The 26,774-nt window shown below is 34.8% G+C and overlaps 1 protein-coding gene across 4 annotated transcripts; it reads left to right on the forward strand.

Annotated features, from left to right (window-relative positions):
• The first annotated feature begins 2,211 nt into the window (after positions 1–2,211).
• On the forward strand, positions 2,212–26,774 carry LOC143244486 (uncharacterized). 4 transcript variants are annotated; one of them, XM_076489260.1, is made up of 2 exons: positions 2,212–2,534; positions 22,941–23,153. In XM_076489260.1, exons 1-2 carry the CDS (start codon positions 2,225–2,227, stop codon positions 23,012–23,014), a joined length of 384 nt encoding a protein of 127 aa, XP_076345375.1. In that variant the 5' UTR covers positions 2,212–2,224; the 3' UTR covers positions 23,015–23,153. The 4 variants fall into 4 exon arrangements, with proteins under 4 accessions (XP_076345375.1, XP_076345374.1, XP_076345372.1 ...); XM_076489259.1 differs by lacking the exon at positions 22,941–23,153 and adding an exon at positions 3,188–5,780; XM_076489257.1 differs by having other exon boundaries at positions 2,214–2,534; positions 22,941–26,774.

A 26,774-nucleotide genomic window follows, 5' to 3' on the forward strand; every position in this document is an offset into this window, starting at 1 on the left:
ATTTCCAAATTCTGGGAAGAAACCGGGGGATCGACCCTAATTCCTAGAAATTCACGAAAATTCCGAGAGGGCTTGGCAGGTCTGTGTCAAACGAATAGATTTAGTCATGTGTTGTGACTTAACAAATCTTACATGAGATTTATATAATTTTCTTCCTCTGAGAATAGCGTCGATTTTTGTAACCCTTTCTTCCCACAATAAAATTGTATCGTTCTGGATTGTCTTTGGCATTTCTCAACAATTTTGATTTCTCTGGTGCTGTGCGCGCAATGTTTAGTATAACAACAACTATTTCGATTTGATGACAAGAGGTTGGTCGAAACGAAATTGTGTTTTGTTGCTTTTTCTAAATTTAATTACAAAGCTACACAATAAGCTATCTGTGATCTGACCACCACGAGTATCGAAACCCGGTTGTTAGCATTGCAATTCTGCAGACATACCACTGTGTCACAGGAGTGCACTTGATAATTTATGACAAAAACAAATGTTTGGTACTTTATGACGTATTTTTTATTTTACTTTATTATGTTATTTGGGTGATTATCTTATCATATGTAAAAATATATGATCAGTTGTTTTTGATTTGTTTGAAGGTGAGCACAAAGCTACACAATGGGCTAGCTGTGCTCCGCCCATCGCGGGTATCGTAATCCGATTTCAAGGGTTGAAAGTCCGCAGACATACCGCCGTGCCATTGGAACAAAACAAAACGGAATTCCGATCCACTTCTTTAATGTACCATTATATTTTTGATTGAGTTTGCTTATTAAGTGGAGAAACAAAATGTGGGAATTTCCAAAAGACCATCAGGTAATTACAGATCATAACATCTGAGTAAGTTACATTTATGAAATTATTTTATTAATGTAATGCACAAAGAGTAAAATATCAAATTTCGGTCAAGAAAATAAATCGCATTATTTGAAAAATGCCAAGCTATATTTTTTATTTCTATAAAATATAAAGTACAAACATTTACACAAAAGTTAACTATGGTACACACAGTTAATTTTCAAGCGTACAATAACACCATTTTTATTCTATATGATTACAGACCGACTGTCAATAGTTTAAAAAGTGGTTTGAGATCATTTTAAATCACTAAAAGTGCGTGATATTAAGACACATCTGACATTCAGTATCCACAATACAATAGGTTTCAGAAATGTTATGTAGATAATAATTTGGAAAACAGACAGCTAAGGATTATAACAAACATAAGTGAAAAAATAAAATATTTTCAACCAGTGAGAGTCATTTTTATCTAATTTCTGCCTGCTATGTGCAGGAAAGTGTGTTTTGTAGGAATAGAAGAGCAGGTTTGAAGATAACGTCTGCACAACACAGAAATGGAAAGCAATATAATGATAAAACTACAAGTTTAAGCTAAAGCAAGGTTCTTGTGCGGTATCTCACAGTCCTTAAATTATCTACAAGGACGATGATTACAATTATACATTCAATGGAGAACCCTTCTGCGTACATACTATCTTGCATAAGTCTTTGTACCACTTCTTTAAATTACTGTTATTTCATTACAATATGGCATGAATAAAAGGATAACAAGTATAAGCCTTAATGAACATGAGAACTAATCAAGTATATGCTTTAATGAACAATCCTTGTCTAAGCAATAACCTTTGCACGTACAGGTTCGAATTATATCACTAACTACAATCGCGAAAAATTAGAAAAAAATCACAAGAGCACAACTAAATAAAGATCTAACCTCTACTATTTATGAATGCCCAAATATAATAATATTTCCAGTCATCAGGGATGTAAATAGAAACTCTTATCTTTATGAAGTCTGACAACTTTCTTTTATCTAGTGAACATAGGAAGCCATACGTTGTTTTCTAAAATAATATTTTGTTTTACTTTTGTGAGCATAGCTTTCTGTCGCATCCACAAAGATAATAATAACAGCCCAATTTACATTTTAAAACTCGCTAATCACATAAGAAACTGAAAGTTGTAATTTTATTTTACTGTAGTGTTTACCATGATAGTGATGAAAATAATTTCTAGAGCCAACTGTATGTTGTTGTTTTTCAACGCCATCTATTCAGGACTAAATTAATTATATTAATTCATAGATGTCGGGTAGATACTGGAATTCATTACAAATCTATCGTTTATGTATTTCTCAATGTTTCGCCATTATCTACTTAGATTGTACAATGATTAGTAGCATAACGACTACACATACACTCAACAGATGCCACTACAAGTGCTTAGACTTCAAGAAGTGTCTGTGTTCATCTTTTGTCATATGTTAACAATCAATATAAAAAATATCTTGTTTCATGTAAACAGCAATTCGCATACCAATGTTTGTCGTCAAGGAAACAGCACATGCAACAAATCCGTAGTTGTTTTGCTCAACGTTATAGAAGCGCTGAATACCCATAGCAGGTGTAATCATGAGAGGCAACGACACAGATTGGCCGACTTCAGCTCATTAAAACGCGTCCGTGAGAAGAAACAGCGATCGAAAACTCTAGCAGATACCTTTGGAACTTTTCAAGGTAACGAGAAATATGTTAAAAATGACTATATTTTATTCGCTCTTTTATTTATAATTATTACCTAATTTTAAATCTTCGAATAATAGTGTGTTCCCAACAAATTCTTTACAAACATTACCTCGACGTAATAAGTCTTTGCTTACTCGTAAGTAAACACACATATACGTAATGAGCTACGTGTGCTTTGCCTATTACGAATATCGAATGCCGGTTTCAAGGGTTATAAGTCCACAGATGGCGCTGTGCCACTGGGAGATATAATAATGATTCCCAACGAAGAAACATCAAAAATTACACTTTCTACAAATTCAAGTGTCGTGTATTTAGCACTTCTGTGATTACAGTTTCCCTCCCTCCCCTGCGATAGATCAGCGGAAAGTCTACAGGCTTAAGACTTTAAAATCGAGATTTGATACCTGTTATTCATCTCTGTGCCTAATATCAGCCAATAACTACCTAAAACCTGTGAATGTAAAGCAGAACGTTTCAAAATTATCTCCAGTTCACTGAATTAAATGACAAGAACAATTATTAAAACGGTAAAACTAGATGTGTAAGTTTTATTCTATTTATTTTATAAATATTGTAAGTATAACTATATACCTAGTATTTATATCAATGTAATCCATGAGTGTTTATTTTTAATATCAAAGTAATAGAAATGTGGGACAGCGTTAAGTTTACGGAGTTACAACGCTACAGTCCAGATTTCGATTTCCTTCGGTGGGCACAGCAAATAGCTCATTGTGTGCTTTACTCTAAAACAAATAGAGTAATAGAAATGTGGGACAACAGTGAAGTTTCGGACTGAGAAAGCGAAAATCCTGGGCTCGATTACTCACGGTGGACATAGCAGATATCCCGATGTGATTTTAGTCTAAAATGAACAACGTAATAATATAGGTGTATATTAAAATGATTTACAGTAGTGTATATGTCATTGTAAACTAGCGATTAGCATTGACAATTACTGATTTTAATTTGCTTTTGCATTGTGTAACTAATATTTGTCACATGTTATAAAAATGTATAAATAGTTTTAATTGAATTTGAAGATAAGAAACAAAATAATACACAAACATCCATATAAAACGCTGTAACTACGGGTATTTTCATACACAAACATTCATATAAAAATGCTGTAACAACAGGTATTTTCTCACACATAAAGTCTATATAAAAAGTACTTCAACAGTCTACGTATTATTACGACACACTTCCTATCCAGTTGAAACAGTCAGTTACTTTTAATTAAAGCAAGACACCTGATTAAAAATACAAAATAAGCTATTGAATAATGTTGATAATCTGATAAACCAGCCTATCTAGGAGTATCCGAGGTCAAAACCAAAATATTTATGTATTAATTCAGCAGCTGAATATCTTATAATGAACGTTTAAAAATAAGCATAAATTACTATTAATTTTATAAATTAAAACGCTGACTAAATTCCTTCAAAGGAGACGTACGAGTTAGTTTTTATTTCCATGTATATCAGTAATATGTTCTCTCGTTGAATAAGTTGTATTAGATTTTCTGTGGAAAATAATATGTTAAGTTCAGTCAACGTAGTACTAACTAAACGATTTTTTTTCTATAATATTTCAAAAGGCTACGTTTACCGTGACACAATTTGTAGGCCTAACTTCAAATTAACATAACTCCGTGTTTACGCTTAACTAAACAATCTTTACTAGATATGCAAACAAACTCAACAAATACCTGAGTAATAAAACCAATATGATAACTTTCACTGAATTTATCAGGTCATCCCACAAGTAATGTCCGAAAATTTAATACAAAAAGTGCATCATCTTTTCTAGAGAAGGCTTTAATGACTAAAATATATGGTAGGACAAGCATAAAAATGTTCAGACAAATAAAAGAAACTAACCAAATTTCACTTCTTTAAATCATTAATCAAATAAAACCTTATGAAAATGGGTGTGTCTGAGAAGCACATTAGGCATACAATGCTTTATGAGTTTCAAAAAGGCAATAGTGCAGCATAAACTACATGAAACATTCAACGTGTTTATGGTGCAGAGTCTCTCAATGAAAGAAAATGTCAAAGGTGGTTTCAGAAGTTCAAATCAGGTGACTACAGCTTAAGTGATGCGCCACATTCAGGTTGTTTTGTTGAGTTTAATGATGACTTGCTACTAGCTGCACTTAAAGATTGTGCTCTAACAGTTGAAGAACTTGCACAGAAGCTTAATTCAACCCATTCAAGAGGTCACTGTCATCTGTAACAGATTGGAAAAGTGCCAAAACTTGGAAAATGGGTCTCACACGATTTGACAGAAACCAACCTTAGAGCAACAGTGGACATTTGCACTTCTCTGCACTCTCATGAACGTAACTCACCTTTTTTGGACAGGTTAGTGATTGGAGATAAAAAAATTGATATATTATAAAAATGTTAAACACCACTCAGTGCAGATAAATTGGCTAAAGCACAGCCCAAAATGGACCTCCACCCTAGGAAAGTCTTGTTAAGCGTTTGGTGGAATATTGTTGGTGTGATTCACTTTGAGTTACTGCCATTCAATGTAATGATTACATCAGATTTCTATTGTCAACAGTTAGAGTGCTTAAATGTTGCACTATAAGAAAAGAGGCCTGCTTTGATCGATCGTAAAGGTGTTGTGTTACACCAGGATAATGCACGGCCCCATACAGCAAGGATCACATCTGCAAAGACTGAAGAGCTAGACTGGGAAAAACTTCCACATCCTCCTTATTCTCCAGACCTTGCCCCATCTGATTATCTATTCTGAAGTTTGCACAACTATCTTGATGAAAAAGAGCTTGAAACGTATGAAGCTGTGAAAACTACCCTCTCTACATTCTTTTCCTCCAAACCCAAGAATTTTGTAGAAGTGACATTCAAAAGCTTGTGAATCGTTGGCAGGAAATAATTAATAATAATGAAACGTACGTTATTTATTGAAAAACATTAAAAGCGTTTGAAATCCTTTCTCTTTTCTGAACCTAAAATCGGACATTACTTAAGGGATGACCTGATATAACTAATGTACTCATCTAAATATTTATCTAATTTACTTCCCCGCGCTAGTACAGCGGTAAGTTTACAGATTTACAACGCTAAAATCAGGGGTTCGATTCCCCTTGGTGGGCTCAGAAGATATCCCGATGCGGCTTTGTTATAAAAAAACACAAACAACCTCCAATTTACTTCGTCTTTTACTCAAACGCCATCTAGCAAACATCCAAATTAGAAGATTGAAATGTAGCTTACGACAATATTTCATATTCTTTGTTTAATGGACGTCCACAAATTATTTTAGAAAATGTTTACTACTATGTTATTCTGATAAAAACATATTTAACCTCAATAAAAAAAAGTGATAAAGTTAGATTTTCGTCATGTGTTAATATTATGGCATTGTGTCTATTTCACTTCTAGATATTACACAGTTAACCAACCGTTCAATACTTATATTGCAAACTTATTGCATTTTCACTAATCTGTGAGGTAGAAGCCTACTACATCCTTTGATTCGCTTAGAAAATATTATATACACATCATCAAAATAACAGTAATAAAAGGTCTAATAGTATTTCTTGGGTTTACTGACCCAAACTGTGTTGACGAGACTTGAATGGGTACGCAGTGAATAGAATAATAACGTATTAGACATCTACGTGACAGACTATATTTTCAATTTTAACTTTGACGAAAATAAAACAGATGTGTAATATAATCAATATTTATCACTGCCGGGTGTGACTTCTACTGGTTAGCATGCCCGTACCGTTAATCTGAAGATTATTGGTTCATGAACTGTTTTAATACAATCATTATTCCTCTTTGAGACCGTGGATACGTTGTAAAGGTAACAGATAAATCAGATAAGAATCAGCGGTGAGTGTTATTTTAGCGGGTTAGCGGGTTAGAATATTATAGATGGCCAGCTCTTGTCTAAAGCACAACGCTGAACCATAAGTTCAAGATTATCGAAGGCCAACCCTGGTGTAAGCGAAACGCTGAAACATCCAAATTAACGAGGAAATTACGTCCAATTTTTACTTATCTAAAGTCAATATGGTTAATACGTTGAGACGTAAGATGTGTGTTAACCCTACCGGTGCTTTGATATCCAATTATTTTTCTATATGTATTAGTTTCCTTTTGGTTATTGGTTTCGTGTTAATAATTCATTTGCGAAAGTCTGGCGCGTTTAAATGAAAGGCGTGGTTATTGAACGTGTTCTAATAAATCCTTTCGCTAGAATTTAACTGAAACTCTCTCAACTATGTGCAAGTAAAGTAAGAGAAACAGTCATCACACATGGCTATTATCAACTGTTCTGAATATTGTAAAACGCTCCACAGAGATTGAATATTCATATCTTTCACGTTTATTTAGTGCTATTAATGAATTAGTTGTATGATGAATTGTTTCCTTATTCATCGTCTATTATCGATCGATTTCCCTAGTTTCGTGTTATTACTGAACCTATAGTACTTATTGATTTAGTGACATGTTTACTGGGGGAAGAAATACCCTTTATCGGGGAGTGAAGCTATTAATAACAGTTCAATAAAGAGCTGTTGACAATATTAATAAATGCTAAAGCCCAATAAATAACTGTGATATTACTCATTTGTTCCTTGTTAAAATGACCCTATATACTGAATGATCGTGGACATGACAAAGTGAAGTAACAAACAATTATCCCAATTTTTTTTTCAAAGAAATTACAAACATGTCAATCGGAATAGTAAGGGGACTGACTCCCATTAAAGAGCTCTCTCTCCACCCCCACCATTTGAGATATCTCAACTTAGTCTTTGAAGGTTTTTAAATTCTCCCTACCACTAGCACGAAAGTGTTAATTTTTTGGAGGATGTGTGTGTGTGAAGGGGGAGGGGATAGTACAATGTGTACCTTGAACCAACAGAAGTATGTCCAATGTGGAGAGTACTACACTGTGTAACTTGAACCTAAAGAAATACGTCCAGAATGAAGAGTAGTAAGTACACTGTGTAACTTGTACCTTAAGAAGTATCTGTGGTCAGAAACACATCAGAGCATCCCGAAGTTGAGCAGAGAAAGAATAAGATAATTTCGGCTTCTTGATAAAATAAACACTACTTAAATATAAAACAGCCTATTCCTTTTGTATTTTCCTCACATGGCCAGGTGGTTAGGGGTCGCTCAACTCGTAATCTGAGGCTCGCGGGTTAGAATCCTCGTGACACCAAACATGCTTGCCCTTTTAGCAGTGGGCGCGTAATAATGTGACGGTCAATCTCACTATTCGTTGGTAAAAAATTAGCCCAAGAGTTGGCGGTGGGTGGTGATGACTAGCTGCCTTCCCTCTAGTCTTACACTGCTAAATTAGGGTCGGTTAGTGAAGATAGCCTTCTTGTAGCTTTGCGCAAAATCCTAAAACAAACAAACAAACAATTTAGCAACACCTGATATACTGTCCTGTACTTAACTAACACTTTGTCCCTTTTACCCTCTAAATAAAAAAATCTTAGAAACGGTATTGTGTCGGTTGAATGAAACGTTATTCAACAACAAAGAAATTGTTACTTTGGATGCTTTCCCCCCTTCCCCAAATGGCATAGAGGTATGTCTGCAGACTAACAACGCTAGCAACTGGCTTTTGACACCCGTGGTGGACAGAACATACAGTTTCATGTTCGTGTGTTTTTAGAACTTGTATAAATGTTTCTAGTCATAAGTTTAACTACTGAAATTTTACTTTTCAAATTGAAACTTATATTGGTACATGTATTTTGTAAGCTGTAATACAAGGTATTCCTCCAAGACTGTATTGTAGTATATTTTGCATTTACGAAACTAAGGCTATCTGTCACCGTCCCTATTTTTGAACCACTCACAAGTCAGTCAACAGAACTCTACCATCCACAATCCACGCTAAGAAATTGACTGTCACTCTTATAACGCAACTACAGCTTAAAATGGGAACATATTTTTTGGTACTACACGACAGATAGTCGTTATCCGAAGCTCCACTACAGGGCCACGCCCATCCTAGTAGTTACAACAATCAGATTGTTTATATATGCAAAAACGGCTCGTTTGGGTTGAGAAAATATTTTACATAGATGATCGAAGAAGGTCGAAACGTTGTTCGCTCTTCTATGTAAAATATTTTCTCAACCCAAACGAGCCGGTTTTGCATATATATTTCTCTACAAGTGGGTTTTTTCGACATCACTAATCAGATTGTTTGCTTGACGCTCCAAGTGATAGTTTCGTTTTTCATAATAGTTAAATATCGACCTGCTATATTCTCTATTAATTATTAATAGAGCTAGAAAGATGTCATCATTTTAGTTCATTTTCATTAACTTTGTTGTACGATGTTTTCTAAAGACCTCTAAGTATGAAGCCTTTAATGATATGTTCAAAGCTTCTATTCAAAAGATCAAATGTTACATTAAAAATAAGTTTGAATGTGGTTTTAAATCTCCAAATTTACATACGATCATTATTCAAACCACGTATGCCACACGATTTTTAATCTTGGTTGAATTTGAAAGTGTATGAACAGAAGTTGGTTGTTCCATTTCATTATTACTCGTTTCTCACACTAAATAGTTATTGAAACTCGAATTTAACTCTCAGGATAACACCTAAAAAACAAACCAACCTGACTAAATCAATCAATTAATAAACGTCAATATTCCTTTGAGTGACTGAACTTGGAATCCTCAAGTGGACCACTGGTGAAATTACGGACTTACAACGCTAAACTCCGGGGTTAATTTCTCCGCAGTGGACACAGTAGATAGCTCAATGTGTATATACTTATACATTTAAAGTTATGTGATTTATTTCGAATTTATTGTTCGACGTCTGTTTTCTGATGTGTTTGTTATAACACTTTTTCAGAAGAATATCTTATTCTAATTCACGTTCTTTGTCGGTTTGTCCGCGAATTCCTCTCACAATTTCGAAGCTAGTAGAACCAAATATGGCGAACTAGGGAGGGGTAGGGCTCCTCATCTGTGTGACATAGCTATTATATTAAAGAGGTATCAAGAAGGTTGAAACGCGCCTGACTTAATGGCGATGTGAGAATAGATTTTTTAAGCGTTGCAGACCCCGGAGAGAACATCAAATTTGTGTTCATTCACCTACCTCTAGGAATCCTGGGGACGCCATATTTGAAAGTATGGTCTTATCACCACCACAAGTTAGAAGAACCAAACTTGACCCAAGTACCACGGCTGGGTACCCTAACGGTTCTATTTTTTCGGGCACGGTTCTCCTTAGGCTAGCTATAGAAGTAATTGGGGATAATGAAGGAACTTTATTGGTGGTACACTGGGGCCTCTGAACCCCACAACGGAAAGTAGGTATTTCATGGTAGTTTTTATACAAATAATACAAGCAAAAATGTTTGTGTTTTAGTATGATTCATAACTATTATGCTAAGTCTTGTCTCAAATACACAACACCTGAGGTATATATTTATCAGCGATGTTTGTTTGTTTGTTTTTCAGTTTCGCCCAAAGCTACATGATGCTTATCTGCACTAGCTGTCCCTAATTTAGCAGTGATAGACAAGAGGGAAAGCAGCCAGTCATTATTACTCACTGTCAAATTTGGGGTACTCTTATACTAACGAATAGTGAGATTGACCGTCACGTTATAACGTCCTCATGGCTGAAAAGACGGGCATGTTTGGTGTAACGGGGATTCGAACCCGCGACTCTCAGGTTACGAATCGAGCGCCCTAACTTAACAGTGTTGGTTCTTCTTCTGATGGAAAGTAATAAAAGTTTATTAGTGTGTTTTGGATTTAGCGTAAAGCTACACTAGGACTAGCTGCGCATAGCGGTCCATAACTTTGAACTGATACACAAGGAGGAAGACAGTTAGTTAACAGCACCCACCGCCAAATCTTGGGCTACTTATATCTGAAAGATATAGTGGGATTTTACCAACGACCCTAAAGTTCATGACATCTTTTTGCCTCAAAGGGCCTCGAATAGACATTCAAATTCACGGTCATAACACACCAACCAATAGGCCACGCCCACACATTTAATAAACGGAAGATAATATTTAACGAGAATGAGAGAAAATATCCTCAGAGTCATTAAAGATTATGGCGCCCCAAGGCTGGAAAGGACGAGCATGTTTGGTGTGACGGGGATTATGAGCTGAGAGCTCTAACCACCTGGCCGTGTCGGGCGTCATCAGTGAACTTGAAATATTTGTGAATTTTCCCAAAATTATTAATCATCCAGATAACCAAATGTAAAGAAATAAACTCATTTAATTTTGAATAATATTTTTAAAGCGCCCCTAGTGGCAAAGCGGAATGTCTGCGGACTTATAGTACTAGGAACCCGTTTTCGATACCCGTGTTGGGCAGAGAACAGATAGGCACGTGTAGCTTTGTACCTAATTATAAACAAACAAACAATTATTAATATAATAATCGACATGAATCTAAAATCTGAGAGGATTTAACACTTTTTAAAAACCTGAGCGTCACCTTGTGCCCACGTGGGCTAAAGGGTTAGATCAGAGTTGATGGCAACAAGCCGAAAGCATGATGAGGGTTTATCCAGCTCTTTGAACCGAATAACGTGACTTCCTGTTACTTTTATAAAGTTTAGTCTGAATTTCACGCAAAGCTGCACGAGGGCTAGTATAGACTAGAGGAAAGACAACTAGTGAACACCACCCACCGCCAACTCTTGGACTACTCTTTTACCAACAAAAAGTGAAAATGACCGTCATATGACGTCTCCGCAGCTGAAAGGACGAACATGTTCAGTGACGGGACTCGAACCCGCGACCCTAAGATTGTAAGCACAGCATCCTAACCATTATATACCATACAGAAAATGAAATAAGGCGACTTATCTACCTCTTTTATCAATAAAACAATTTTAATTCACGTTTCTGAATGTGTCCTTTGCACAATAACGTGTTTCTAAACAGATCGGTTTAATAAGGAGTGAATTGTTATTCTGAGGATATTGCAAGCGTTACTTGGAATATAGATAAATGAACTTGGGTCTGTATAACAGAATATTTTTCATTTTGTGAAACCACTCCAGACTTTATGTCTGATTAACATTTCATACACTTTTCCTGCTGAATATCTTTTGTCAGGAAGACTTGACAATAAATAATGTATTTCACAAATATCATATTAAACGATTTTCTTGCTTGCATATTGAGCTTGTCTGAGCTAGACCTAGTACAGAAAAACGTGCAGACATTTTTGAGTTTTTAATTAAACGTAAATGAATAGCTTAAAACCCAACGTTTGTGTAAGGAACCCAACATCTGATGAAACCCTGTTCGAGAAACGGTGAAGCCGACAAATACGACCACACTTTCAACTGTGGACGCTTTAGAAGAGTGAGGCCTCGCATGGCCTGGAGGTTAGGGCAGTAGGTTATTACCGTCGTGAAACGATAAAAACAGCCTTATGTTTATTACTGTAATGGAATGATAAAACCAATCTTATGTTTCATAACGTCGTGAAATGGTAAAAACAGCCTTATGTTTATTACTGTCATGAAACAATAAAAACAGCCTTATGTTTATTACTGTCATGAAATGATAAAACCAATCTTATGTTTAATACTGTCATGAAATGATAAAACCAATCTTATGTTTAATACTGTCGTAGAATGATAAAAACAAATTTATGTTAACTATCGTCTTACAATGATCAACAAAGTTTGATGTTTAGTCTTACCGAATCGTTTTATTCTTCATTATTGTTTCACCAGTATATTTACAGGCCACTATTTTATCAGGACTTCATTGCAACAATACAAGATATAAGATTTGACTGTTTTTCCAGCAACACAAACTGATTACAGTCGAGCAACTTTAGCTTTTGGACAACTATTTCTATGCGTTCACCATTCGCGTTTCATTACCGGAAAAAGATTTTAAATAGCGCTTTGGATCTCGATGCTGGAAGCACGTTATGAGGAACAAATCGAACTATTCAGTCAAACAAGACTTAAACATAGAGTTGGCGGAAGTGCTGTTAACTAACTGTATTATCTTTCTAAAATATCAGTTCAAAATTAGGGGTAGTTAGCAAAGTTTTGTACAAATATCCAAAGATGAAAACAAATAATCCAATAATAGGTAAGAGAAAATATTCTTTAAAGAAAAAGTGTCCACTGAAAGTAGGTGGGCCCAGCATGGCCAGATGGTTAAGGTACTCGACTCGTAACCCGCGACTCCATCACACCAAACATGTTCGCCCTTTCATCCGTGGGGGCGTTGTAATGTACGGTCAATCCCACTATTCGTTGGTAAAAGTGTAGCTCAAGAGTAGCACTCTAGTCTTACACTGCTAAATTAGGAACGGCTAGCTCAAATAGCTCTCGTGTGGCTTTGCGCGAAAGTCAAAAAGAAACAAAGTAAGTGCCTCACCCCCAGTGGGTCAAGAGTAAGTTTATGGACTTAATAATGCTAAAATTCACAGTTAGATTCCTCTTGGTTGACAGAGAACTGCAGATAAATTGTTTAGCTTTGCTCTAAAATACACAAAGTTGCTGCGTTGGTTAGAATATGGTTCGTAATCATTTCGATATAAACATGGAAAGTTCAAGGTAATGATTGATGGATGGAGTTAAGAATTCACGAACTCATCATTTTCTGTCTTGGAAGACAGTTTTTTTTTCTGTAAATCCGCCATTTCTTTCATAAATAATAACTGTACTGAATGCCAAATAGAATGTCTGTAATAATATGTTATCATATTCTCGATTTAGATAAAATCAGTTATTTTAGTGGAACTTCGTAAAATATAATTATTTTTGAACTTAATATGCATATCTTCCATCAAGTGTCTCTGTTATTTTCACACATGTAATTATCGTACTGATTATTTTAAAACAAGATCTACTTACGTATTCAATAATAGCAGTATTCCGGATTCTGTACTGTCTTTGGAAATACTTGGCTTGTTCAATCTGATGGCTACGATTACTCAATTTCGACGACAAGGATAAGTTCTTGACCTCACACTTTGACCAGTGCTCTACTGACCCTCCATTCTATGTGTACGTAAGATTCTAGTACCACGTGGAAGACACAAAAGTCCACTGGGGTGAATGGGACTACGGAAATTCCAGTTTATTCGACCATCTTTCTCAAGACAACAGTGGTCCATTCCAAGATGTAACTGTAACCTTGTTAATAACGCTTAATTATATTTCAGTGGTTGGTAGGTTAATTAACAATACATCCTGCAAATGGGATTGTTATGGCTTGGAATTGGGTTTCATTACGATTTTTGTCTTATTGGCTTTTCTATTCAATTTTTCCTTTTACATTAAAACAATGAAGGCTTTCTTCTTCATTGAAGTGTTTCCACCTTATAACAATATATATCGGTTGAAGTGAAATAGGTAAGTATTTTGTCTTACAGTTCTTTATTCTTTCTGTTCCACATACGGAAGCCTTTGATTATAACTTCTTCTGATATATGAACTCTACATATATAAAATAATATATATATATATATTTGCGTACAAATATTATTCTTTTATACTGGCTAGGCTTAAACTGGGTTTATTATATTCGTCTCTCATACTTTTAAACAAACTGTGTTTAGGAAAAGCAAGATCACTTACTAAGTCTAATAGCTGGCCTTTCTATATTAAATATATATGGAAATGTTTCTGTATTATCTTAGATATTTAATAGTCTTTGTATACTCGAGTGAAAATAGAATGGTTTCTTTTCGTAGAACGAAAAATGTAGTTAGGCCCTAACTTTCGAACCAATGAACAGTCAAACCTTTCAACGTTCCCTGTTGTGAGGGGCCAGAAAAACTGTTCATCGGTTCGTGAGTTAAATAAGCCTTTTCGTGATTATTAACATGTAAAACGATATCAATGCGAGAAATAAAATAACATTACTTTCATAAAATCTGATTAAAAACAGTGTTTGGTTAAAACTGTCGTTATGGCAACACTAAAGCTCACATTTCTTTCGCAGCAATTCGCACACTTATGGGAGCAGCTTATTGATTGTTAAGACATTGCTTCGGTGATGATAAAAAACAACAATTTTTCACAGATTCCTACATATATAATAGTAGGTAGAATCCAAAATGAACACGCTAAAAGCTCATACTCATTATGTAACCGTGGTTACCGATGTTTGTTATGGAGTGTCGGGTTTGTTTTCTCTTATTTGCTGTTGTTGTTTAAAAAAGTTTCTTTCTTAAAACTGGTATATCATTTAACGCCCTTGCTTTATATTTTCCCATTTTCACAAGTAGTTCTTCGACAGCTAAATAATTATTATTTCTCTATTTCCTTTAAGGCTTTTTAACATAGTTGTCAAAACAAAATTAGTTTTCTATTCGAATAACATATAACATTTTAACAGTTGAACTGTCCTACCAGTATTAATAATGGAAATTATTCTCGGATTGTATGGTGAATGTGTTCCCTTTCGTAGCATCAATGCAATAACATAGAGAGAGGATTGTCGTTTTGGTTTGGAATTATGCCTCTTTTTATATATGTAAAAACGGCTGGTTTGGGTTGAGAAAACTTTAATGTAGAGGAGCGAACAACGTTTCGACCTTCTTCGGTATGTATGCCATATATTCACGACATCATCAGAAAAATAACCAACATTTGGCAAAAACTGGCAACAAAATATGACATTCCAGTTAATAACTAATTTATTCAAAAACCAGACATAAAACTAAGGTCTATACTATGTAAAAACTACACTAATAAACATCACACCAACATTATTTATAAAATACAATGTGATAACTGCCACGACTTCTATACTGGGGAAACAAGTAGGAAAATGGAAACCAGATTTAAAGAACATAAAAAGTCACCTTCACACGTTTTCCAACACTGCAAGTCAAATAAACACAACATAACTATAGAAAACACCCAAATACTAAATAAAGAAACAAACATAAGCAAACACAAAATTAAAGAAGCCTTACTTATACAACAACTCAAGCCTAAAATAAACCAACACAAAGGAACACCTTTATACCTATATTAATAAAGAAAACCAAACATCTAAGCACGCCCTCTACATTCCTACACTCAATTACACAACCCCCTTCAAACGTGTGGTCAGCTATCGGTCAGGTACCTCTTTCTTTCTTTGTAAACCTGACGATGATCGAAGAAGGTCGAAACATTGTTCGCTCCTCTACATAACAATTTTCTCAACCCAAACCAGCCGTTTTTACATATATATTTTTCTCTACAAGTGGGTTTTTCTTGTCATCACTGATTATGTCTCTTTTTATTAAGTCTGTGTTACTGGCACTTCTGACATTATAGCACTTGTATAAAGTCTTGGAACGATTTCACGAGTTTACAAGTGCCATCAATATAAAGTCTTCTTATATTTATTTTGTAACAAAAACAACTATGTATGCATTGCAATATAATTTATTTTCTAGTGGATCTCTACTTTTAAAAGAAAATTAAAGACTGGGCTGTAGGCCTAACATTTGCGATAAAAATATGGTAAATTACTGATCTTATTAAATTGTATCTTTTAAAAACATACATGAACATCCTGTGACACTCTATAAAGATTTATTTTTTATTCCAAAAACTCAAATTTGCAATTTCCTTAAGAAATTAATGGAAAACTGTAATACTATCAAAATTAGTTTCATACAATTTGCTCACTAAAGTTCAGTGAATTTTCGTGGGAAACTTACAATTTAAATTAACAAAGTTCGTGACTGGCTCCCTCTGGATATCTTTTGATTTTTTTTTGTAAAATAAATAGACAAATGGTATCACATTTTAACATTACACTTACTGAGGGTCCATACAAACCCTTTTCGATCCTTTACACACCTTCCTGCGTTATTTATGCAATAAATTGTTTGCAAAACCATGAATTTCTTAGTTACAAGATATATAATAACAAATTTAAACAAACATATAATTAATATTGTAATTAATCCTAGTAATCACTATTTCGGATTTTTGGGCACTACTTAGTAAATGAGTAATGTCGCTTCAAATGTTTGGTCAGTTGTTTCCAAGTCGGTAATTTCAGGGTTAGTATATCATAGGTTTAACCTTCAATCCCCACAAAAAATATAAATCTCGACATCAATTTAAAAGGTTATTTACATAACTACAAGTGTATTATTTCGTAACTATAATGATAAAATTCGAAAGTGGCTAAGATAAAGTTTTTAACCTTTGCCCGAGTGACCTTTACCAGTATTACGATATACGATGGTTTGAACTTGATTAAAGGAGTCCCCTATTAAAATATTTCAGTACATGTTCTTCTTCTGAAACCTATCTCACTTCTTACACCCAAGTAGTAACGTATGAATAAGTAAAATGGACACCAATACTGTATACAGCAGCTTTTAAATACAAAAGTGTGTAACTTCACTGAAATTAAATAATGGCTCTATTTCATCACCTTCCATACAAAGGGTAGATTGTTCAATAATTGTGTAACACTCAATACTTCATCTTATGACGTCAAGATAGAGATCAAAGTAAAGGTTACAACATTTTTACCGAATGATGAACTCCATGGTCAAAAGTTAAACATTTCTGCCATAAGACTTAAGCATGTATCAATATTACATATTAGATATCAGAACTACGAGGTTTACTTAACAATCTCTTAATTTAGAAATGTTTGGTATTCGTATTATAAATGTATTTATACTAATTGATTATGGAAAATTTTAGTTTCATAAGTCAAGAGTCGAGCTTTAGGGCTATAATAGTAAAAAGAAAATTGTTGTGAATTTCAGGCAAAGTTACATGAGGACTCTCCACACTATTCGTTCTTAAATTAGCCGTGAAAGACGAAAGGGAAGACAGCTAGTTATCACCACCCACTGCCAAATCTTGAGTTACTCTTTAACCAAGAAATAGTGGAATTGACCTTCACGTTATAACATTCTCACAGGTGGGAGGGCGAGCATGTTCAGTGGGACGGGGATCCGAAACCAGACAGAAATTCGAGCGCAAACCACCTGATCATGCCGGGCCAAAGAAATATATAATAATTTTATGCGTACAACGACTTTCAAATGTATTGTATTTATTAAACCACATAATTAGAGGAGATAAACGTTTACATAAATAATTAATTTTTCAAGTTGTGATAAAGTACACCTATAACAGGGGCAACTTTCGTATCTTGGACACAGTTTTGTTATTTCGTACATACAGCTACAAAATGGGCTATATGCACTCCGCTTACCATGGAAACCTAACCCTGGATTTTAGCACTGCAAGTCTGGAAAGTTACCATTAACACACCGGAGTATCCTACACACAGCCTACCATACAGCAAACAAAAGAAATTTGTAAACTTAGGTTCGTCTATAAGATGGCACATTCGTTATTCGTTTGTTTTGTTGTTAAACGTAACTACACCGACCACGAGTTTCGAAACCCGAATTGTAGCGTTACAAGCCGATAGTCTATCCCCTGAGCAACTGTGGGGCACAAGAGTTTATGTGCTGAAGCTAATAGGTGTTTACGTTGATGTTTAGTCTTCTACTATGTTAAACACAGTGGGTTTGTATCTTTTTATCATTGTGTTTTTCAGTTTCTATCGTTATCAAAATATTTTAAATTCAAACCATATATTAACGAGAGTTTGTTTCTTCGCGATTCTCTCCTGTAAGACCAAACTTGGCCGGCGGTCTCTGGAAAGCCAGGGTGGAGTATAAAAATACCCACCGCCTTAATGTCGGAAACACGATTTTTCTCTTCCGACGCACCCCGGCATGGCCATGTGGTTAAGGCGTTCGACTCATAATCCGAGGGTTGCGGGTTCGAATCTCCGTCACACCAAACATGCTTGCCCTTTCAGCCGTGGGGGCGCTATACTTTTAGGTCAATCCCACTATTCGTTGGTTAAAGAGTAGCCCAAGAGTTGGCGGTGGGTGGTGATGACTAGCTGCATTCCCTGTAGTCTTACACTGCTAAATTAGGAACGGTTAGCGCAAAACAAAACAAACTCTTTCGACGCCATCAGTTATTCAATTCACAGATAGTTCAATATAGTAGAGAGTTTCAAACTACACTTCACAGCTCACCAGCCTTACATAGGTATGCTTTCATAATTTGTTAAGCTTAGCGTGGTTAGTGAGCCGGATCTGAGAGTTCCGTTTTACAAAAATAAAACAATCACGCTAAACCCTTTTGAGTTGTGGGTGCGTTATGAATAAATTATGAAGCTGTCTTCCTTTCGATCTACCAATTCAAAATCATAGGCGGCTCGCAAATATCCAAAGCAAATAAATGCCACAACTGATTATTTTAAAAAGTAAAGACATGCCATAGTTGCAATTCAACTAGTGATCATTTATTATGAATATTTCCAAATTTGAACACTTGTACACTGTCATAAATTGTTGTAGGCCTACGTTACAAACGATGTTCATATATCTCTAACGATATTAGTACGAACATAAAATCAGTTTATTTGTACAAGGTATCTCAGTAAGCCGACACGGATACAAATACTTCAGAAAAACTCCTTGACTGATTCAACTCGCTGTTTTGAACTAACTATACCTCCTTCATTGAATCCTCTCGATAATTCATGGAACGTTGTGATTATAGTTTACTTTCGAATATAGGAGAAAAATGTACGCCACCTCCGTTAAAATTGTTTAGGTTCATCCCATCAAAGTTTTGATCTCAAGACCCGCAGCTCCCTGCAGCTAATTTCCAAGATACAACTTAGAAATATAACATATCATAATACAGTCCCAGTCCTACCTGCAGGAAGTGAAACATTACATTTGTATTACGTCACACTTCATTTCTCTCGATCTGATGCACGTGCACGCGAGGGAGAATTTACTGATAACGCCATAACGGGGCGAAAAACGATTAAACCAACTTTTTCCTTAACTGTAATAAAAGGTGCTTAAACTAATCTAAAACACGATTTATTTCTCAACTTCCTGAAGTAGTATAAAAATACCAGTTTTATGGTTCTTTCAATGATCTTTTTAACACAATTGTTGTACCATTAAAGTGTGTATTTGTTTTTCTCATAGCAAAGCCACATCGGACTATCTGCTGAGCCCACCGAGGGGAATCAAACTCCTGATTTTAGCGTTGTAAATCCGTAAACTTACAGCTGTACTAGCTGGGAGCATCATTAAAGTAACATTTCACGTTCTTTAAATGTAAAATAAAAATGAAAATCCCCAAAAATTAAATTTAGATTCTAGATTATAATTTAACTTTTGAGTAGAGATAAACTGGTGTTCTATGAGCATTTAAAGGTTTTTTGACGATTTAATTTTATAATCATGTGGCCAAACGACGCTTTATTATTAAACCAGAATACTTTTAGCTTCGTTCTTTCATTTTTCTCTTGCTCGTCTTATTTTTATTTAATTTTCTATATTTTGTTCCCCGCTGGGACAGCGGTAGGTCTACAGATTTGCGATGTTAAAATCAGAGATTCGATTCCTCACGGTGGACACAGCAGATAGTCTGATGTGGCTTTGCTCTAAGGAAACACACACATTCTGTAATTTCTTCTTTCCATTGTTTTACAAGCTCTAAATAGTTTCCTATCGCGTTTTGTACATGCGTGATTGGCCCTTAAAGGCCAATTTAGTGTCACGGGTTCTAATCCTCATCACACTAAACATGCTCGCCCTCCCAGCCGTGGGGGCGTTATAATGTGACGGTCAATCCCACTATTCGTTGGTAAAAGAGTAGCCCAAGAGTTGGCGGTGGGTGGTGATGACTAGCTGCCTTCCCTCTAGTCTTACACTGCAAAATTAGGGACGGCTAGCACAGATAGCCCTCGAGTAGCTTTGTGCGAAATTTCAAAACAAAACCAAAATAATCCTACTTCTGACAAAAGTGTTGCAATGTGTTCTATCGTTGAGCAGGTTTGTTTGAATTATTTGTTGAAAATACTATGTAACGATAAGAAATAAACTTATTTCTTCTATGACATTTACTACAGACGACGGCCACTTAGACATAAGTTGTGGGCCTCAGTTCACAAATAACTGGCACCTACATGCCTGACTTACATAGCTTTAATTAATAAAGAAGCATGTAACTTACTACATAACATAAGAAATACGATAACCCTCACTACATAACAACAGAACTTAAACACCTATTAATATATATTTTATCTTCTTATTGACTTTTCGATAACGAATATTCATCACTCATCACTAACTGGTTACTTGTATCTATAAACGGATCGCTTTAGTAATATAGTGGTAGGTATGGGGACTTACAAAGCTATAAACCAGGTTGCTGACATAGAGGTTTGTTTGGTCCATGTTAATGTGTACCTTCCCCTTTTGTGTTTTGCGAGTTTTTTTACACTTAAAAATATCAGAAGGAAGTCCTAAGATAACCTTGAATTAATCACAATAGTTATGAAAAAATAAATAAATCGAAATTATTTTTTAACACTCCTACGAAAAGACGTTTCTAGTCCTGATTTCTCCAAGCCCGTTCCCCTGGCTGTGGTTTCGCTAGATAGTAGATAGGGACAGTGGGAATCTCGTTAATCCATTCATTAATGGATTTAAATGGCAATTCCTATTAAATACAAAATTATTAGCCTAATATTAATAACCTTTTAAGTTGCTCTGGGGCCTATTAGGCCCCACTTTTCGTAGGAGTGTTAAATAAGATGATATTTGACACAATTTTGATTCATTTGTTGAATTAAAATGACATTTTTCTAACCGAAATAATATCCGTGTTTATATTTGGCAAATTAAACAATGTTTGAATTTTTTTCTTCTAGTTTTTGATCGAAATTATTGATTCTGTTGGATAAAGACGTAAGACATGCTCAGTTTTGTTGGGAGAAGTTGATAAGAAAACCACCGATCATTAAAAGACGTTGGTTTTCTTTAAAAAAACAACAACAACGCGAAATGTTTAAGATAATGTGGCTTACACGAAATGGTTTTATAGTGGAATACTGACCGTAATGAAGAATAGTCCTTTTGATAACATTCGATTTCCTTTAACAGTTTGTTTTATTTTACGGTTTGTATGAATTAACAAAACAAAAATAAGTGTATCCGACTTATGAATCGAAATATAATTATTCTTATTTAATAAAACTAAAATATTCTGTGTAGCAACAGTCGTTGGTAAGGTTAATTGATTTACGTAATGGCGCTGTTAATATCTTATTAACTCTATTATTACACGCCCAAAATGCTCTAATAATAATGGAGTACAGAATTTTAAAATATTTGTTTTTCGTATTATTCGTAAGAAGCACTTTCTTTCCCAATGAAGGAAATCTAATAGATAAACTATAGACACACTGGTTAAAAGCTCGAACACCAAGTCTCTTATGATTGGCAAAACTGCGCTTGTCGTTAAGCGAAAAGTTATATTATGGGTTGGATGTTTTCTACCCATCGCAAGTATCGAAACTCGACTTTTAACATTATAAGCTCACAGATTTACCGCTAAACCGCCTGGTATCCATAATGTTGTGATTTTAATGCTATAGAAATGTAGTTTACTTGGAACAGTTATAAAATGTTTCTGTTAGAGTTGATCTAGTTATAAATAAAATGTAATGTTTAATTACATTTCTAATGTAAGTTTCTAATGTATAAATAAGGCTAGTTTTAATAAACATAGTTTACTTGAGAAGACAAGTAAAAAATATGGTAAAAACTCACGTGGATTCATTCGTTTTATGGTAACGAGTTTAAATATTTATAGTAAATATAATATAATATAATATAAATATGATATTTAAGTATAGTTGATCAATAATAGCAAAATAATATGCATTGAAGTTTTCAATATATTTTCTCAACTACTTATGCACCAAATATTTTTATGTTTTAAGCGCAAAGCTACACGGTGGGCTAATTGTCTTGTGCCTAACACGGGTATCAAAATCCAGTTTATATAGCGATATAAGTTTTCAGGCTGAACCACTGCGTTAGAAGGGACTACACCAGACAGATGTTTATTCGTGTTTTTAGTGGTAACAATATATATTCGTGATACACAAATATTAAACAAAACACTGTCTCACTAATTACTGTTGACGCCCGTCGTGTATTTTATATGGAAAATTATTTCATTCTTTTGTTTGTTTGTATCATTTCTTCGTATCAACTACTGTATCTGATCGAAATATTAAATTTATTAATGTGATGCTATTTATAGACCTCACAAGTTATAATAAACAACATGTAAGTCAGTAATGCGAGGGTTGATATCACACTATGTGTTTTTAAAACATGTTTCCACTTTTATCATTGTATCAGAAAATATTTTATTTTAACACAGACTTTCTGATGATGTGAAACTAAAAATATCCAATGTTCAACTGATATGCTGAGAATATCTTCTTATGTTTCTATTTTATTTTTTAGATACTATCACGTCAGAAAAGTTGGTGTGCAGCGCCCCCACCGGGCGTGAGGACACTCACCCTGTGAGCACGTGATTGACGTAAAGTAAACCTTTTCGCTGTTCGCGTATCGTACTCGTTTGTTAACAATGGTTCGAATTGTGAGGTCAGTGGGCATAATAATGCTGAATCTACCATGATTACTTAATACATCTGGTCGTAACGTTATCATGTCAAAGAGAAATCAGGACGTAACCCAAAGCAGAAACGATCACTTTCCCCGAAACGTCTCGTCAGCCGGTAGACAATCGTTGCATGCTTCAGTTATAAGTCGTCACTCGTTCCGGCGAGAAAGTGTCGGATCCAATGTTCTCATCATCGTTGGGTTAACTCTTAGTTTTTCTGGTGTAGCTATGACTATGACGGGAGTTTATGCCGAATTTGCACATACCGAAACCAAACTGACCATATTAGGGATCGGGCCATCCCTAATCGGTATTGGAATTTTCTTTCTTCTTTTAAGGCTTTTCTTCTGCCGTCCACACATCTGTGGCTGTTGTAGAGAAGTGAAGCAGTTGTTTTCAACGAATAATACGATAACCCCATGCACTTCTTGTAGAGGTCCTCTCTCCAGGACAACTTCTGTTAAAAGCACTGGTGAGAAAACTACGTTCTGCTCACCAAGGTGTTCAGAAATTACGGTAAAACCCGCTATCCGGTCATCGAACAGATCTGTAACATCTGGAAAAGTAAATTTTCTTCCAGGAAATGAAGAAAAAAACGTTGACACTCGAAACAACTTGCTGGACGAAAAAAGAGAGAACAACACTGCTGGACAGTCGGGTTCAGACACAACTCGTCCAAACACCGAAGAGAGGTTTGTTAGTGTTATTAGCGCTTCTCGGAAACAAGAAATTAAAAGTGGAAAGAATGACGAAAGTAGGCTTAACGTTGGATCGAAGCCGACAACTTCAAGTTCAATGAACTTTTTGGATGAGTTAGGTGAAATATGAAGTCAAAAAGTTATTTTGATTTAAACTCATATTTATATTAATAAAATACACTCAGTGAAGACCTGTGTTTGTTGTACATATCCGCCGTTTGAAAACGATAAAAGGTTAGTACGGGTAAGAACATTTAATTGATTTAAAGTGTACGTATTAAAACTTTATCATGAAGTTGTTTATTTTTTAATATAAAAAACATCGATATCATAGTTTTTGAAACGAGTAAATATTTGTGATACTTTTTTTTTTCCGAAATTGTAATATTCACACGTCAACATGGATCAACCAATTAAATTTACATATATTTCGTTACTAAAGAAACGTATCTAACAGCCTAGGAAGTTTACGTACAGAAGTTCAAAATATAATCTGTGCCCTGATATCTGTTTGCTTTAGTGTAAATTATGTTTAACTGCTGTGTGAAATTACAAAATATTTATTTTTCTCGTAAAATAATTATAGAAAACTGAATAAATTATACTTATTTTTGATTTGCAAGGACTCCTGCACCTTCTGTGTTTCATGGTTGTAAATGTGTCAAAACTATAAACAAAAAACGGAGGTAAAAGTAGCAGCCATCTTGTCGAATAATAAGTTTGCACAAGTCGTTGTCCCCCGATGCTACAGTGTCAAGTCTTAAGAACTAAAAAACGGTACACACAGCAGATAGCCCTGACTCAAATAAACACAGCCACAATGTGACTCTTTAAGATTAATCAGTTTCGGTTTAAACGCCGAAGGCTGGCAAATCCTAAAATTTGTCATCAGTTCTAGTAGTGAACGAAACTCTTCTTGGATAGAAGAAAAATAAGAGACAAAATATGGATATGAAGTGCTACTTTTACACGTCTCTAATTTTAAATCTGAACCAAACTAAGGAAATGAGGAAAAAACAACAACTGTAGTTTCAATAATCGCCAAATTTAGGCTTATTAATAGTAAGTAGTACTTATTTTGAGATTTGTTTAAGTATCATAGTGGAGTTTGTAATTCAGATATGTAACATCTGACGTGTCCCATTACTTATTTTGTTGTGCTATTTTAGTCTTCGCCCCTTTATAATTGGCTTGTATCGCATCTTTAATTCTCCACCTCTAAAATTCGGTACTTCGGATATAACCATGCAGATTTTACAATTAAGTCTAACGTATCAAGAAACCATCATATAAATTTGTCTTCACATTAAACTAAATCGTAAAATAGATTAAATACGTTGTTTTATTAAGTAAGTACAATCCAAAAGTTAGTTTATTGTCTGTTGATTTTCTTTAAATAGAAATTGTGTTACGCCTATTTAATTCGTTTACATCTATGTTAATTTTAACATATGAATGTTAATCACCTTTTTTGTCATTAGAAAATAACATATTTCACAGATACTGTAATGAAAGACTTAGTCTTAAGAAAAAGACATAATCGAACTTTTTCTCATTTTCTTTTAATCTTATACTCGTACATTCATCGCGCTTTATTCTTTTACTAATAAACGATGCTTTATAATCACATAAAACTTATTCTGTAATTGTGTATCCTGCAAAGGTCGTTCGATAATCAATCCTGGTGTGCTTCTCAATTATTGAGATCGAAAAGTACTGTTCCTAGTTATTTTGTATTCCCGAGTGCTGAAATACCAGACCATGCCAGACCCAGACCGTGGAGTCGTTATAATGTTCAATCAATCCCACTATTTGTTAGTAAAAAGTAAACCAAGAGTGGGCGGTGGGTGATGATGACTAGCTTTGTTCTCTCTGGTCTTTCCTTGTTAAATTAGAGACGGCCAATGCAGGTAGCACGCGAGTAGTTTACCGCAAACTTCAGTGCCATCACTACTTTCATAATTCAAGATTTTCATCTCCAATCCATCCATCTTCTAATGTCATTCGACCAGGTAAGTCTGCTGACTCTTGCTCTTCGTCCTTCAAGCCCCCTAGTGGCACAACGGTAAGTCTGTAGATTTGTAAAGCTAATAACTGCGTTTCCATACTTGTAATATATGTAGAGCACAGATAGACAATTGTATGGCTTTGCTTAAACAACTAACAAGTAAATATTTCTTTACTTTACCAACCTTCCCTCAGATGTAATTATACCCCGTTCCCTAGATGCGGCAAATTCTTGTTAGCAGTGTTGTTCATGCGTATCGTGGAGCATAGTTGAAGCAGCACTGATAATATTTACTATAGTAGAAACGTAAATACATGTATCTAAAAAGACACAAACTCTTGCTCATGTTTCATCACTGTCTCGGATTTCCGAAGAGCCTTCAGTTTAATGATTACTAATTATCGAAAATCAATTATGCTGCGCTCGTTTTGTTTTTCTATTGGTGCGTTTGATATTATTCGCAATGTTTCTCACGTGCACTCATCTGGTTTTAGGGCCCTCACTATCTAGTGTGCTAATTGTTTGTTATGAATAGGCTATAAGATTGAAACAATCGGATCGATATATCATTAAAAATACCTGTTTTATAACAACGTAGTGATCAAGGATATAGATATGAGCCGTTCTAAAACGATTCGTGCTGTTTTTTTAATAACTCCGTACGATGACTTATGGAAATCGAATCAGAGTCCTGTTTGAACCGATTGCTTCGATTAAACCTATCATAAACTAGGTAATTAGCAGGAAAATAACCAGCCGAGTAATATAAGCTTACGAAAGCGGTACAACAATAATTTTGCAATGTATACCTCACATTCAAATCAAGCAATAATAATAATAACAAATAATAATAATATTTGTTATTATCAACGTCGTTAGATATATATATATATATACATCCCGATATTTATTTATTAGTTAGTACGTATTGAATTCCCTGTGTTTTATGTTCTATTTACGAACAA

The sequence above is a fragment of the Tachypleus tridentatus genome, chromosome 2 (assembly GCF_004210375.1).
Source record: "Tachypleus tridentatus isolate NWPU-2018 chromosome 2, ASM421037v1, whole genome shotgun sequence".
NCBI lineage: Eukaryota > Metazoa > Arthropoda > Merostomata > Xiphosura > Limulidae > Tachypleus > Tachypleus tridentatus.

What these genes read in the sequence shown, in the direction of transcription:
- LOC143244486 (XM_076489257.1), top strand. Translation starts at nt 23,149, where the DNA reads ATGTCAAAGAGAAATCAGGACGTAACCCAAAGCAGAAACGATCACTTT.